This window comes from Notothenia rossii (genome assembly GCF_949606895.1).
Source record: "Notothenia rossii genome assembly, chromosome: 11".
NCBI lineage: Eukaryota > Metazoa > Chordata > Actinopteri > Perciformes > Nototheniidae > Notothenia > Notothenia rossii.
The window spans coordinates 17,859,836-17,876,444 of record NC_136910.1 but is presented as its reverse complement, the minus strand read 5'-3'; the positions used below and the strand labels follow the sequence as shown (position 1 = coordinate 17,876,444).

General features: G+C 38.7%; 2 protein-coding genes and 1 long non-coding RNA gene across 11 annotated transcripts in view; 1 reads left to right on the top strand and 2 right to left on the bottom strand.

The window, feature by feature from the left end:
- tectb (tectorin beta) overlaps window positions 1–16,609 on the bottom strand; it is a 39,984-nt gene that overhangs the window by 2,652 nt on the left and 20,723 nt on the right. For 5 of the 9 annotated variants that reach the window (XM_079657204.1, XM_079657202.1, XM_079657201.1 and 2 more), the window contains 6 exons: window positions 2,827–2,902; window positions 2,282–2,472; window positions 1,692–1,843; window positions 1,511–1,583; window positions 1,269–1,372; window positions 1,095–1,178 (listed from right to left, as the gene is read on the bottom strand). In XM_079657204.1, coding sequence (XP_079513330.1) covers window positions 1,095–1,178; window positions 1,269–1,372; window positions 1,511–1,583; window positions 1,692–1,843; window positions 2,282–2,472; window positions 2,827–2,893 — 671 coding nt within the window. In that variant the 5' untranslated portion in view covers window positions 2,894–2,902. Of the gene's footprint in view, window positions 1–1,094; window positions 1,179–1,268; window positions 1,373–1,510; window positions 1,584–1,691; window positions 1,844–2,281; window positions 2,473–2,826; window positions 2,903–2,986; window positions 4,240–16,609 lie in introns of those variants that run through there. The other 4 variants (XM_079657208.1, XM_079657209.1, XM_079657205.1 and 1 more) reach the window with 3 other exon arrangements.
- Window positions 4,143–7,743, top strand: LOC307023724. The gene is made up of 2 exons (XR_013803759.1): window positions 4,143–4,271; window positions 6,703–7,743. It is a non-coding gene; the product is annotated as an uncharacterized lncRNA (long non-coding RNA).
- On the bottom strand, window positions 5,696–7,712 carry LOC307023722 (dickkopf-related protein 3-like; the record flags this gene model as incomplete). The annotated part of the gene is made up of 4 exons (XM_079657211.1): window positions 5,696–5,953; window positions 6,692–6,893; window positions 7,004–7,178; window positions 7,560–7,712. 4 exons carry the CDS (start codon window positions 7,710–7,712, stop codon window positions 5,893–5,895), a joined length of 591 nt encoding a protein of 196 aa, XP_079513337.1. The 3' UTR covers window positions 5,696–5,892.

The window sequence follows — 16,609 nt, the reverse complement described above, 5'->3', positions numbered from 1 at the left end:
AATAATATTTTATGCCGTTGTTTGTTTTTCACTTTGTTCTGACAGCTGAACTTGTCTGTGTGAATTGTGGGTAGGGTAGATTTTAGATGTCACAGATCAAATTGTTCTGTGACCTGTCAATCATCAAACTGGGGGTCATATTTCATTATGTGTTCATTTTTATCTGAAGTTGTACCCATGGATGTATAAAGAGTAGTTCTACCGCAAAGTTATTCTCCGTGGGGACTTCCGGCAACAATCTTGATTCTGATTGGCCAGAAGACTCGAAAAACCATCAGCAAAGATGTTTTATTGAGAAGATGATCACTACTTGACAGAAGTTTTCAAAACCGTTTATGGTCTCCGGTACTTCCAGTCCAACGCCTACTGCATGCACAGCGTTAGAAAATCGGGCCTTCAAAATAAAAAGATCTTTTTTTTTTTTTGATTGCGCCTCCACTTGGCCTAGTTTTGGCCCGGGGCTACTTTTTCACCTTTTTTCTGGCCCGACTATATCGTGGTTCTATTGAGGCCAACAAACAGGGCTGAATCGGGCTGAGTTTGCTTAAAGGTGGGGTAGGTAAGAATGGAGAAACCAGCTCGAGTGCGCTAGAATTTGAAAATACACAACCGGAAAAAATATGCCACTTCCTTACAGAGCCCCTCCTCCAACACACACGAACGCGCACATGACCAACGAGGGCACGAGATAAGTTTGTGCACAGATGGAAGGCTGACAGGCAGGTAGGCCATACAATTATTTTAGCCGGGCCAGTACTACGGCTTCCACAGATGACATTTTTGTATGGATTTTTTGTCAAAGCACTTAAGATATTCATTGCTATCGGGATGTTAAGAGCATTCCATGGAATATAACAAAAAGTGTATCTCGAGCCGGTTTCTCAAACTTACCTACCCCACCTTTAACAAGCAAATAAGAAAATAAAAAAAGATTAAAAGTCTGATATAAAAGTTTGCGTTATTTTAAGCTCTAATGGCCATACTCCCAATCATACAGATTATTAAATTTTTTCTTTAGGAGCTGAAGTTAAACTTCCAACATTTGAAACAAAATTGGGATGTAAAAAAAAGTCCTTAGTGAGGCGCAAGGGTACCTGCTGATGATGAGACTCCACCTCTTCTTGTCTGTTGAGTATGGACTCGGCGTGGCCCAGCAGTTGTTTATCACAACTTTGAATCTGAGAGGTTCAGTAAATGATAATATAAAGTATCCACTCTGTATGGAACACAAACTAGATGTCAGGAAAATGTTGAAATGTGTTATATACCTGTTACTTAGTCCTTTGGCCTCGATGCCAATGAAGACTTCAGAGCCGATCTCAGACGTTTCGATCACATAGGGAGCATCTTTGGCATACAGGAACTTTGAATTCTACAATATATATATTTTTATTTTATATACTGTATGTTTTATTTTTTTATTTGACCGTGCCTGACAATCTTTTATTTGCATGTATCTAATGACTATAACCTGCCACTGGAGAAACTAAATCTGTGAACAACTACTCACCGTGAAAACAGTCATGGACAACTGTGACCTAAAAGTGCCTAAACTCCCGTTGTTGACATAAACTGTTGCCACTCTGAAAAAAGCAGAGGGTTTAGTAAAAACACTGCAAGTCATTGGGTTAGAATGCACTCATCGTCTGCACGGTAACAGATGTCGCCTTGCGTCGTGTATCGATGCTTACCTTTGGCTGAACACTGCGTTATTAACCAGGTAGGCTGCTCGGTACATGCAGCTGAAGTTGTAGTTCACCGGCTGGTTTCTGACCGTGAGCGACGTGTCGTTGGACACAATGGAGTTATAGAAAATGTACTTAGGGTCTTTTCCAGGTATGTACTGTGAAAAATACAAATTAGAAAGACAAAATTATAATTTACATTTTTGAAACGAGACTTTTTAAATGTACAATTTGTAATTTCTGCCAACAGGGGTCTCTCAATCAAAACTAAAGAAACATTGAGATTGGGAGTTGTTGTCTTTATAAGCTTCTCATGGTTTCATTTCAAACATCTGTGTTCTCTGATGCTGTTTGCTCAGCTTGTTTTTATAATAGATTAGGATGCAGACGTCTGATGACCGAAAATCTTAATTCTGGTAAAAATATATAGCTTAAACTGATCAAGATCTATAAATTGTAGCGTAAAAGATTTTTCTTGAACATGGTTACAAAGTCAAATTGTGACAGCTTCTGGCAGACTACCACTGGGCAAGAAAACAACAACTATCACCATACTTATCGGTACTAGAGGTATTGTAACTTTAATAGTGTCTCACCTCAGAGTGCGTGCCGCAGTACGAGTGGTTTTTGGGAGTCAGGTCTGGGATGATAAAGCGGTAGTAGCCTGGGCTGTGTATTCCAGAGTAACAGACCCCACCCAGGGACAGCTGTTCGATCTCCCAACCGTAGGGACACTCCGGGACGTTGGCAATGATGGCGTTGGGGAAACATGACACCATCACGTAGTCTGAAATAAGACACAATCATAGAGACACACTTTGTTAATAATAATTTGCATCATCACTTAAACACTTTTATATTTAGCCTGAAACTGAATTCAGTTAAAACTAGGAATATTAACTTAATATTGTCATTCTAGTATTTCTATTGCTGCTTCTTCTACTCTGTATATACAAATTGACTTCATTCCATTTACTCTTTTTTCCAATAAACGTTTTTTTTCCTGATCCGAATGGAGGATCTAAAGATCTGAAGATTTAGTATGATAAGGGTTACATCTTACAATAAACTTCCAATGAACCTGAACAATCTTTGATCCACAGGAATATTTGTGGATGTTATGTGATAAATAAGATGTTACCTGCTTTTTGGGGAGAGCATGTCCACGCAACAGGTAAAAGCATTAACAATGCACCCACAGAAGCCATGCTGTGATGCTGCAGATAGATTTAACAAAAATATTTATAGACAGAATATTCAATAAATAATTATTTCAATCTGTCATTGTAAAAGAGACTCACCTGTAAAAATAAAGAAAAAAGTCTGAGTTGACTCAAAATTTGAAAAGTCTGATGTCAAAGTATCTTCATGGCTCTTCAACAAACTACAGCATGAGTGCTTCTATAACATCTTGACATCTTCAGGAGGTTTTATAGCATCACAGGTGAGTGTAATCAACTCTCCCCCATTCTTTCCTATCTCAACTTCTCCCCCCTTACAGGTTTAAGAGCTCTTTTGTGAGGCTGCTCACAAAAGCTCTCTGTGCTGCTCAGACATTCACTTTTAAATGACCAGCGTCTCTCAGGATTACCTCTCAGAGGGCTTAAAGTAACTTTTTCTAGAATTAGGCATAAAGGAAAAAGTGTTTTCGATGAACAGCCTACATTTATGACTTTCGAGATTAATGTATTTCACTTTTTAACGAGCATCTTCAGTGTGGCAGATACTGGACTTTAAGCTCAATGTTGAGCTTATAGAATGTTCTTGTGTAAAAAGGGTCTATTTTTAAAATGCTACAGTATATTTTAGTTTTATCCATGTCAAAGTGCTGTAAAAAATGGTTTGTTCATATATTCAATCTTGGAAATATTCTCAATCAGTTTCCATTGTAAAAAGGAAGATCAATGTATATGCTACTACCGGTTAGCTTAGCATAGCAAAATACTGAAAGGCGGAAACAGCTTACTTGGTTCTGTCCAAAAGGGAACAAAATCCAGCGACTTGCACCTATCAAGCTCAGAAATTAACGAGTTATTATTTATTTTAAACAATGAAACCATATTATAAAATGGATAACCTGCTATTTTAATTGGGTTTATTTCTTGGCTGGGACCACTGACTTTCTTGTGTTGAACAACAAATAAACCCAGACACACATTTTTTTTTTAAGGTTAAGGAGTGAGTTTTAGACCCCGTCCACACGGAGACGAAACGGGTTGTATCCACTACAGTTGTCTGACTTATAGACGGTTCGTCCACACGAGGCCGACACAGAAACGCAGATAACGATAACGGCTATGATACAGATGTTAGTGCAAAATCTACAGCTCCTCTACCACAACCATCAGCAACAAGTGGACATGGAGAACTACATGAACTACATGTTGCTAAATCCACCGCAGAGAATAAATAGAAGGGCAACCAGGCAACCATGGCAACCATGCTCGGCATATGTAATACAGCGTCTCCAGCGGGTCGAGCGGTCTCGTGTGTACAGACACGTTTCTTGAGCCGATTCCGTGTGGATGGAAGACTTTTTTGATATCGAATTCTCGTCTCCGTGTGGACGGGGTCTCAGATGTGCTGGTAGGTCGACATGGCCTGGCAAGATGTGTCCCACTGTTTCCAGTCTTTATGCTAATCTAAGCTAAACGACGGCTGCCTGAGCCATTAAACTATCCCTTTAACATATATCTCTTGAGATACAACATATGTTTTACAAGAGACACATAAAAAAGCTTTGCAATACATTTGTTTATGTCCTCTTGGACAAAAAGAGAAGCATTTAAGTAGCTAAATAGTGCAAACAGACATGTATGGATACCTTCTGTAAGAGATGGCAGCTCAGATAAGAGCAGGCATACAGTACACTACTGACTAGTGTTCTAGAGTGGAGATGATAGGCCTGTGTTTTACACCATTCAGTAATATAGGGTTTCTTAGTCTTGTGCGATAAGCTATCTCTTTTGTGTCGCCAACATCAGGTATGTGTGTAAAGCGTGTTCTCATGGCTTGTTTACATAATTTGTATTGCGTGTATCATTCTGCCTACAGCCTCAGTAGCTTAAGATGGATGTCATATTTCAGATCCCAGTTTTTCATGGTTTGATATATTTGCTAAATCAGCCATTTTTAAGAAATTCAAACAGCTGGTAACTGAAGTTGCTCAAGGGAGGGGAAAAGTTAGATAGTATGCCTCAAATGCACTAATAACGCTTTAAATATATGCTGTTTTGACATGCACTTAACTTCACAGGATCTAATAACTCCTTGCAAAGACTTAATGGTGAGAGCTGTAAAACGATAGCAGAAAAGGTTAGACACTAATGTCCTTCATAGAACAATTCAAGTCAGCCCGCAATTGAAGAGGCAAGCTGCAGAGAATTAGCATCTGAATAGAGCGACAGGGGAGTCGGTAAGGAAGATACCGATCTTAGAACGGGCCAGGAGACAGCTAGCTTTACAGCGCCTTTTTTTTGGTTGGTTCCTTTTTATGTTACCCTGCATGCTTAACAAAAAAAGGCTCAGTCCCTTTTAAATTTCAAAGTGACACTGCATATTTAGAGTATCAAATATTAACTTTCTTGAAAGATGTCACAAACATCTTTATTAAATTCAGCAACTAATAGATTATGAATATAATACATTGGGGGAAAAGTATCAAAACTATCTTGAGCTACGCTTTTCTATGTAGTTTTGAAGCAAAGTTAAGTCATTGGACTAACACTAGATTAAAGTAGGTGGCAAAAGTCTTGTATTGTGTTTGTAATAATTACCATCAAATAAACCTTCTAGGTGTATGTTCACCACAAGAGAGCAGCAAAACCTTTTATTCTATACATTTTCTTATGTGTATGATTATTGATTATGGGCCATCGGTGCAGCTTGAAAATGAAGTGTTTTCAGTACAAAAAAAATTCTCTTTATTTATAACATTTTTTATTTATTTTTTCATTCAAATGCTAACAGACACTTAAAATAGATTTAATCAAAGATCATTTAATGCATGATGAAGGGAACGTATGGCATTGTTAAGCTAGATATAGTAGTGCTTTTGTCAACAATTACAAAATTAAATCATAATAAAAACATCCTTGCTGTAAGACTCAAATAAGAAATCTATCTTTAGAAAAACATACACTTTTTTAAATATACAACCATATACAACATATTTACACAATAAATAGCTTTAAAGATAATGCTGGCTTTAGGATTTGGGAACTTGGCAGGTCCAACTTGATCGTTCTGGGTGGTAAATAAAATCTATCCTGTAAGACAAACAAAATGTGGTTAAAACAAGAAAACAGGTAATTTATTATCATCTTAAAAAACAATATGTCTGAATTTTTTTCAAGCATGTTTGAGAAACATGTTGCTCAGATTATAAAGAAACATTGGTCCTCGAAATACCCATTACTCCTATCAAGCTTGTTAGTAAAAAATAATCACAGTTTCCATACAAAAAGGAAATAATACAAAAAGTGTACCAATGCTCGTCAAAATAAAAACAGCGCCGTTGGAATGTAACTGCCGATAAAACTTCACAAATGTTGTCTAAAAAATGTTTTTCGAAGGATTTAATTTCTTTTTTTTTGCTTTATCTCAGCTGTCCTTGGAGCTGTTTTAATGACATCCATAATTATTAGCTTTACTTTTTTCCAGCTGTGAATAGGTCCCCCGTTTCCTTTGTGCAATGCACTTTGGGACTATAATGTAAACCGATAACATTTCGAAAAATGAGGTTTTATTCGTGTGTATGGTGACTGTTTTGAGTATTCTTTTCATGAACACAATACCAAAAACCTTTGCTGTGTCCCAGTCTTACAAAATGTAAACAACTGGCTCGAAATACGCAGTACCTGCATGGTTTTATGCTCTAATTAAGTGGTGCAAATTCCCTAACAAATTATCACCACTACAGGCCCTTGGTTATTTAACCTTGTCTTTTTTTTTGGAGTAAATCATTTAAGATTAAAATGATTTGAAGATTGATTTGCTGTACTTACTCTCTTTGCAGTGAAGCTCCGTTTTTTCGACACAGTAGCCCCTCATCACATGGACAAATCTGGTTTATGCTGAATGCCAAGCCGCCATCGGGAACAAAACAGCTCTCGCTGCGGATCAGACGTTTCTTACACACCTGCTCACCGTGGTGTCGAGCACAGCACATAGAATCCCCACAATCCCTATCAACTTTACATCTGGCACCTGGGTGAAGGAAAACATCAGTTTATTTTAGATCCAGTTGTTTAGAAACTCCAAACTGACAATGACAATTTATTAATGTTTCATATTAGTCTTAGCTTTTGCACTCTTACCCTCTTGTCCGTTGGGAATACTGCGGTGGCACTTTCCAAACATGCAGCTGAGTCCACGGACACACTGGGCATCCCTCCGACAGTAGTGGCCCTCCCCTCGTAGGGGAACACAAAGGCCAAAGTGACGATCGCAGGAGAAACCACGCCCACAGGCCCTGTCATGGTCGCACACAGCCTGGGGGAAAAAACAAGGGAAATGTTAAAACTTCACAGAGACTTATGTTGAAACTTGTAAAAATCCTGAACATGGAATTATTGGACTTAATGGTCTTTAACAATTTACAGCACAAGTTATATATTAGTAGGGAGAGTTAACACTGATTATTACTATATTCTCTAAACAATGAGTTTCTGAGCTTTCTGAGAATATTTTACAGCAAAAAAATTGAAAAGCGTATAAGCTCTGACCAACACTACCCCTTTAAATAAATCGATCTGTATTGCTATTATAACAAATATCTCAGAAATAGCTCAAAAGAACGCTTACGATTTCTAAGAAGATTAAATAAAGGTTTGAATTTCATTATAGTAAGTAGCACAGTATCCAGTATCTTACCGTAGTTGCTTTGGGTAAAGCAGCGCTGTCTCTTCGGGCTTTTGATCCCTCCTTCGGAGGGCCGTGAGGCATGTTGAGCATCCAGGCCCATATACGAGTTTCAGCCCATGAGAAGCAGAGACACAGGCAGAGCATCCTCAGATTGCCCAACATTTCCACCAACAAATTAAAAGAAATAAAAGCTTGTGAGACTGAAAACTAGGTGACTCAAAGTAAAGATGATTCACTTGTTTAGTATGAGAAATACAAATCCAAAGTTTAAAAGTCCCAGTAAATGTGCAGAGAGTCTACAATGATCGACGCAGTGACATTGGTGGCCTCCTCTTCCAGAGTGACTTTTATAGGTCACTGTGGCTAAACTTCCCCCCCACCGGGCTGTTTGTTAAAGAAAAACAGGGTAGGAGGAGACAATTAGTTGTTAATGGATTAACTAAATTGCCCGGGTCACCCCCCGCAGCTAGAAAATAGTGGCAAAATGACCAGTCGTGGAGCAGGGAGAAAGGGAAAGAGGGGAGAAAGGGGGCCGGCTGGAGATGGATGGACGTGATGGGCTGACAACGGTTGCATACAATAGAGACGAGACAAGCATCACCTCTGTGTGGTTATCTCTGCCAGACAAACAAATTAGGACAAAGGCAGACAAATGCATGACATGTTTCACTGCTCACTGAGTGACAGGTAGAGCCTATGTGGGCCCAGGCCCCCAAACACTGGGCAAACACTCCTCCACTGCCTCGTTGCCCCCTACCTTATCCCAACTTCAGACCCCACGCTGAGAGCAATTTGCAGAAGTGCACTCTACAGACGACCCCATGATCTCATTAAATGTAATTACCATCAGCCATTAGTTGTCGGGGGAAAAGGGGAGTGTGTGGAGGGGAGCAACAAGTTGCTCGAGCAAGACAAACACATTCATTTTTGCACTTTTTTTCTCCACAACTTCAGATTTGAAGACTTGTCAAAAAGAAAGACAATATAAACCATTGTAGCGAAACAATGATTAATAACATTTTCAAATGTCATAAATGCAAATGTATGATCATGTAACTGTTGGAAGGGGAAGGTTTTGGAAGTATTTTAACAGTATAGCTTGCCCAAAAAAACAGAAGATCATATTTTCACCAAACAAAAGTAAGACATATTTATTCGACTTGCAAGATTGACTGTTTGTCTTTCAATCATATTGTGTTTCTTTTACACTGTGTATGACATTCTTCCCGACCCAACTGAATCTCATCTGCTATACAGCTTCCTCATAACAAGTGGGTGTAATTTATGACATCCTTTACAGCTGTTCTTTCATCTGAAAAGACTGAGTAGGTGGAAAGGTAGTGAAGAGAAGACTGAAAATAAATCAGGAGTCGCTGATAATAATGATGAATCGATGAGTTTGAAACTTTACTGGACACCAAGATGCAGCATAGGTGTTTATAATAACACTTTTCTCCGCAGTCTTTCAGAAGGATTGTGAGTTTTACATAAAAATCTTTTTACTCTTAGTTTTTAAAAAGGTTTTTGGACATTTTAAAACGACAAATCAGAGACACTTAATAAATACAGTCAGAGGTCTATGAGCCTGTTTTAGATATTTAGCATAGCATTAAGACCCTTCAAATCCTCTTTCTAGCACTACAGGACATTTCACACCGTTTATGTTTTAGCTTTTCGCCAAGTCTTTTTTGAACATGTGAGTGGCTTTAAACTGTCTATTCATGAAGGTGAAGTACCATATGCTCATGATATATACCATGGTGGAAGTAACTGTTCAATATTGGATAAAGATCTGGTAGTTGACCTAAAATGATCCAAAATGTGCTACAGAGCTAAAAAAAAAGCTGTGGAAATGAACACATGCTTTCATTGACCATGAATGTTGTTCGACAATGAAAATAAAGAAATACTTTTCTTATCTGAAATCTGTTTAAAAAAGCTAGAGGATCTCAGGAGATCAGAGCAGTAAGTTCTTGTTGTTTCAGAGTCAAGGCTACTTTAACATTCAGCCCTTAAAGGTAGGGTAGGTAAGAATGGAGAAACCAGCTCGAGTGCACTAGAATTTGAAAGTACACAGCCAAAAAAAATCTGCCCCTTCCTTCAGACTTCCTTACAGAGCCCCTCCTCCAACACACACGAACGCACACATGACCAATGGGAGCATGAGATAAGTTTGTGAACAGATGGAAGGCTGACAGGCAGGTAGGCCATCCAGTTACTTTATCCGGGCCGGCTAAAATGATTGGTCGTGCTTTTTACAGCGCCACGGCTTGCACAGATGATTTTTTTTTTAATGTATTTATTGTCAAAGCATTTAATCTATTCATTGCTATCGGGATGTTAAGAGCATTCCATGCAATATATAAAAAAGTGTTTCTGAAGTACCCTTCACCCATACATTTAATGAAATAAATTTGATATTTATCACACATTTCTGTTGTCTGTCTGGTCATTCTTCGTAACATTTCTGATAAAAGCCATGTCAAGGTTTTCCAAATGTGATATTATAACTTCAAAACATTTATCATATACAAAATTGTATGTTATGTATTTTGATTGTGGTTTTTGACTCTCTTTACCCTGGCCTTTTTGGATCAAAGCAATTCGGACAATCATTTCAAAAAGTACTTTACAGCCAAGATTTTCTTTATTTCTTTGCGTAATATAGATTAAAACATTCTTAATAAATATAAGAAAACTATAAACCTTTATTAATTAGTCAATATGAAACTAAAAAAATGAAGGAACTGAAGGCATCTTTGCCAATGATTTCTCTCCTTGTATGGCCATGCCAAGGCTCTGTACAACACTTTGTCTCATTCACGGGAGTTACAAGCCTTCAAGCTGACATTAGACCCAATACCTCCCTTTATCATGTAATGGTGATCAAACTGAAGATGTTCATTTGCTCTGGAAAGACTCAGAGGTGATGAGACTGATGATCTCTCCAACTGAGACTGTACAATGCATAGGGATTGTATTATCACCTTACAATGAACTTTACATTCATTGTTTCGTTAGCATTCAGTATTTTGGCTCAGACATACAGTAGATGCCTGGATAATTGTTAGTAATTTACATGTTCTTAGTGGCAGACAGCACAGATTGGTTGCATAGATACTGCAGGGTCTGCACGTATCTCATCTGCAAGCAGTTAAGTCTTATCAAAACAGCCTAACACAGACTAATGACGTAATTGGTGGTCAATTAGTTGGCACAATAGCAGCAACTGGATCAATTAGCAATATGTAAATAAGTATTGTACCAGGATCATGCAACAATCTGAGCAGTTTAATTATTTAAAATCATGCGTATTGAGCACTCACTGGTATGTGGGCTGTTGAATGAAATAATGGAAATATATTGTGTGTGACTACATTCATGTGAAATGTACAGCTCTGGGAAAAATGAAGGGACCAAACCAAATGTTTCTTAAATCTCAATCTCTACATGTACAATATTTTTTCGGAACTTATATTTGTCTGTCTTATAAGCAGAAAAGGTGGTCAAATTAATTCTCTTTTCCTGATGAGGCGTTTCAGATTTTGATTCCCCAAGATTCTTTTCACTGTTGTTGGCAGGCCAGGAAAAACAACTTAAAACTACAACTGCCTCTCCCTTTCCTTATCACACTCCTCCAAACAAGTATTCTTGTTCTACACATGTACCCAGAGCAAGATATCCCCCCTTTCTATTTACCCAATGCCTACAGCAGATAACTGTCTCCAAACACTCCTTATCATGCTCCCCCATTGTTAATGACTCTGCTAATGACGTGCGTAATGAATGTCACAATCAACATTGCTGTGGGTCTTGCAATTAGGGGCTAACAAAAACAACGGGCAGGGTGATGTTGTCCATTGTAATGGACCTTTACACCCCACAGGGAGCTCTGAAAGGTGGATGGCATAAGGAGTCCGTCTACCAACCACCAGAAGAACATGTTCACTGCAGGCGTGTTTTCAGGGAGAAAAACAAGGTAGATGTTCTGTTTCTTTAAGATTCAATATATTGTTTCAGTATTACTCCAGGTGTTCAAAAGGGAAGGAAAATTACGCAAATTGGCCAATAGATACAGTATAGAAGGGAGATGTGATATTGCTTAAATTCTGGGCAGATTTGTATAGTTTTGCATTTGTGCACACCAAAAGTAACAGGGAATAGGGAAAATGGGCTAGGGAAGGAAGTTCAAACACTGTCTTCTTTGTCAGCATGAAGTAGGTGTTAAATTTGGATCATCAGTTTGGGAAAGTTACTGAAATGGTCGGACAAAGACACCTCCAATATGACGTTAGCAAGATGTGTGCGTGTGTGTGTGTGTGTGTGTGTGTGTGTGTGTGTGTGTGTGTGTGTGTGTGTGTGTGTGTGTGTGTGTGTGTGTGTGTGTGTGTGTGTGTGTGTGTGTGTGTGTGTGTGTGTGTGTAAGAGGTTATTCAACCACAGGACAAACAGTTCTGTTGGAGTTTACCGGCCCTTTTATACACCTGACAAAGTGATGTCCTTGTGCGAGCACACAGTGTTTTATTTACTTCCAGTCTTAAATCTAAAGTGAAGTCACATTGTAAAAGAGGTGTGAGGAATGCCTCAGAGCCATGTTGGTGCAGACATTACACACTGTTCACAAACAGGTGGAGGACAATTACACCAATGTTAAAACACTTTAAACCCCAGGCAGTTCCTGACTCTGAATCTTAAGATTCTGATAATTATATTACTAGTCATTGTATTAGTATTACCTGTGAAAATAGTGGCAATAAAGGTACAAATAAACAAATAGACCATCATTGCAGCTATAATGACACCATTGAGCTCTCATCTATCTGGAATGATGTTGCAATTTATATCCTATCATTAAACTTTGTGTTGTCTCAAAAGTGAGGTACCTTCAGTTTTGCAGAAACAGATGTCAACTCAGTTAAATGTTTTCAAAACGAAATCAGAGCACAATATAAAATATAAACTTTCATTTGCAGCATTTTACGGCAGCAACACGTGGAAAGAAATTGAAGAGATGACTTACAACAAAGGTCTTCACTTTGATTTATCTGGGATTTTATGAGCACACTGCGCGCCCTCACTGGGCAACCACTAAAAGCAGTGGCTTCAGTTCTCAATAATGGTAATAAGAGTGCCTGGCTGACTCATAACAAACTCCCCATCTGTACTTTATTATTACTTAGAAATGGTGGCAGTTATTCTTTAAAGACACCTTTTGAAGATGGATTTATATTAATGATAATAAAATGCATTTGTTCTTTAAGGTCCATAGGCAAAAACAAATACACTTACCTCACTAATACAAATAACCACAAATAACGTAAACCTGTCACCAGATATTTCAACTGCATTTTGGTAAAGTTAAATAATGTTCTCGATAAGCTGTTTTCAATTGAAACAAGACGGATTAGTGTGACTCCCTCTGTAATGGGAAACAGCCATGTGTCTTCTTTGTGCCAGGTTTACAAAAAGGGAAGAAGAATAGGGTAAGATGAGAATCTGGAGCAAGGGTCACTCATGGCCAATGAGGTCATTACCCATTATTAGGATTTTTAAATCACCATAAACAAAGAAAAAGGCTGTAAAGTTTACAAGATTTGGGTAGTAACTTCTTTAAAAAAGATCACATATGATATGCATAACTCATACATAATTCTTATTCTGGGTTTAAAAGTGATGGTGTGTTTTTCTCTAACTTAATGACCCAATGAAATGTACTGCTTATTTTTATTTATTTTAAATTGCATTCAAATGTACAGACCGCAAAACATGTTAAACTGGTTAAATTAACACCACAATTATGTGAGATTGCCTGAAATCCCCCCGAAATCCCCAAACATCCTAGGTGCTAACAACTGATCTTTACAAAGTTTACATGACTTTCAGAACAGTGCCAATTCATTAAGGAGGGAATTCTGAGATTTGGCCAAGCTGTTAGATGTGGTAACAAAATCATGACATGCACTGTTAATGAACTCCTTGCATCACCCAGTGAACTAAATAGTATGTAAAGTAGGGTGGGGGGTTGGGGAGGGCAGGCAATGGTCAGTCTTTTGGAATATCTTTACTGGACTAATAAAAACTGTTTTTCTCATTGAGTTTTGTATTAAAAAACAAAAGGAAACAAACATAATTTGCTTAAGACTTAATCCATTCTGCCAAATGGATGTTCTGCATGTGTTGGATTATGTAAGTGTTTTTCAATTGATCCCAAATGAGGTAATTAATCATATTTGAGAAATACAGCATTGCTTCTTCCACAGCAGGCTAAACTATTTTGACTTTACGGTAACCCGGGTATAATGATCTGAGATTATTTTACTTTTTGATTGTAAAATCTTGCGGAGGGAGCCTCAACTGAGCCGCAAATGCGGCGCACCTATGCGTTTATGCGACGCAATTATGGCGTATTTCCACTGTAGCACGTAGCACGGTTTAATAGTGTGGCGCGGCACGGTTTTCGCCGCTACGAGGCTCCACTAGCACCCCAGAGGGCCTCAGCATCTAACTTTGCGTGGGGCCTACAGTTGGCCAGGGACGGCCCTGATTCGACCGCAGCCCTGGCTTGAGTTAACGAGTTGATAACCAGCGTCGTAGGACAGTTTAGCGAGAGCGCATTTGTTTTGGATTAGGTAAACCGGGTAACTCAAACATATCCAGGTTATGTTGAACCGGCTTCGTAGTACAGGCCTCTGGTGTGTATCTTTTTGGCTTGTTTGTATACTGTTTATGTGCCCACCTGCTGGTTCAGAAGCAGAGTGTCTTTTTTAACAGAGTCTGTTTTCTATCATCTTCAACAGCTGTGCAAGAATTTGGAAAGGCCTGTTTCTTATCTACAAAGCACCACATGACGCCCTGCTGTATCCAACGTGTCCACATGCACAAAAGATTAACTTCTGGAGAGAATATTGAGGCTGCTTGCCAAAACATTTCATGATGTTAACCTTAATAATAAAACTGGCATGATGGTACTGATAGTTTAATAATCTCATCCAACTGGGGGATTTATTATCAGGAACACAGCAGCAGGTAGCTACTAAGATCAGAGGGTAAGGTGGATATGTTCTCTATTCTCTTCATTGTCAACAAATCCCAATGCAACAATACAATTATCCAATTACTAAGCATTAGGCTTGTTTGAGATGAGCTGCGGCTCGCCTCGAAAGTAGACGAGAATAGCCGATTGCAGCCGGGGGAGGTCTCAAAAAGCTTGCCTTAAGTCGGACAGCTCGGAGTCGGCTTGACTCGGTTTGCAATGGCGGAACTTCGTTGCAGATTCAATAGAAATCCCACAATTATTATATCACTACAAATGAATGACTCAAGTGTCTGTTCATTTTTAAACAAATCACCACAAGGGGGGTTGAATCCTACATGTAAAAGACAAAACCACTTTTCAAAACAGTTTGCATTTATAAAGAATGCACAAATGTGTTTAATCGTTAATGTCAGATATGTCCTATGTAAATAAATGTGTTCCTGCTCAAGATTAGATTCAACTTTATTGTTATTGCACATATTACAGGTACTGAGACAACGAAATGCAGTTTAGCTTCTAACCAGGAGTGCAACAAGCAGTAAAGCGAAAAGTAATGTAGGCCTACACAATCTACAGAATAAAAGATAGAATGAGTTGAATGATGAATAAACAGTGAGGGGTATGAATACACTAGATATACACAGCAGCCTGTGAGCAGTATGAACAGTGTGTATGAATATGCTAAGATATATAAAGTATGAAAACGGTAAGCAGTGCAAGTATAGTATAACATACATAGATATTCATTTCATGATGATAAACATGAATGGAAGTGGCGACGTAAAACTGACACAAAACAACAAACCAACAATGAGCGCTCAGCTCGATATACAAGCGAGTCGTTTCCCATCAAGCATTTTGCTTCTGCAGCAGAAACTGCTCTGCCTTGCTCTCAAGGCTGCCGGCGTCTTTGTCCCGCAAGATTTCAACGTCTCATGTAGCCGAGCCTCCAGAGCAAGTCGGACAAAATTACTAACCATCATGCAACGCACTAGCAAGACGGCGATCGGAATTGCGCAGGTCTGCGTTGGTCTCGCTCATCTCAAACAAGCCTATTGTGTTTGTAGCCTGATGTATATTGAGCTCCACTTGATCCAAAAACAGACCAATGAATCACACTGACTGACACGTACACAGATACTGTAGAATAATTTGGGTCAATCCCACATACATTTCCCTGCATTTTAAAATGTTTTAATTACAGGAAAACAGCTCTACCCATCAGAGGCTAATTGATAACCCCCTGCCACTAGCCTAGATGCGGCCCCCAGATTGCCATGTGGGCAAGGCTATACAAATGGGGTCATCTGTCTTCTTCTTCTCAAACAACAAAATCAAGTCAGCCAGTTTTCATCAAGCATATTTCAAGAAAAGCACACACCCTAAGGTCTTCTTATCTTCATAACAGATGCAACAGAAGTTCTTCTGGTGCCCTGAAAACAAGTTTGAGGTTTAATTGTCAGGCAGCATTCATCATGCAAAACAACAAAAATACAGCAACACATTCAATGCTTAGAACTGGAGACTTTTAGAAGTTACTTTTGGATTAAATAACTGTCAATTCCTCACTGTTCAGTATATTATCAGTATCCCCATACCAGTCCCTTTTGGACTCGGCTGTATGAGAAGCGGGTAGTGAATTCTACCAGGTGCTCAAATTCATTATCTAAACAGTTCACTGACTCATATTATTTATGTCAAAGTATTATATTTTCTCCTTTGAACTTGTCAAGTGGCAAAAGGAGAATAAAAATACATATTTCTTACCCGTGTCCAGCTGCGTTTGGCTCCTGCCGAAAGCCCCCATTTGATGAATAAAGAAACAGTCTCACTGATATGAGTAGTGGTGCCAAGAAACAGACTCTAACCTCCTTGCCACTAGCCTAGATACAGTACACACGCTGATTGCAATGAAGACAAGGTTTTACAAATGAGTGTGTATGGCTCTTCTTAGCTATCAGTTATCATTAACAATCGAGTCACCTCCAAACATAAAAATGCTCGTATTTGAATTATTAATACA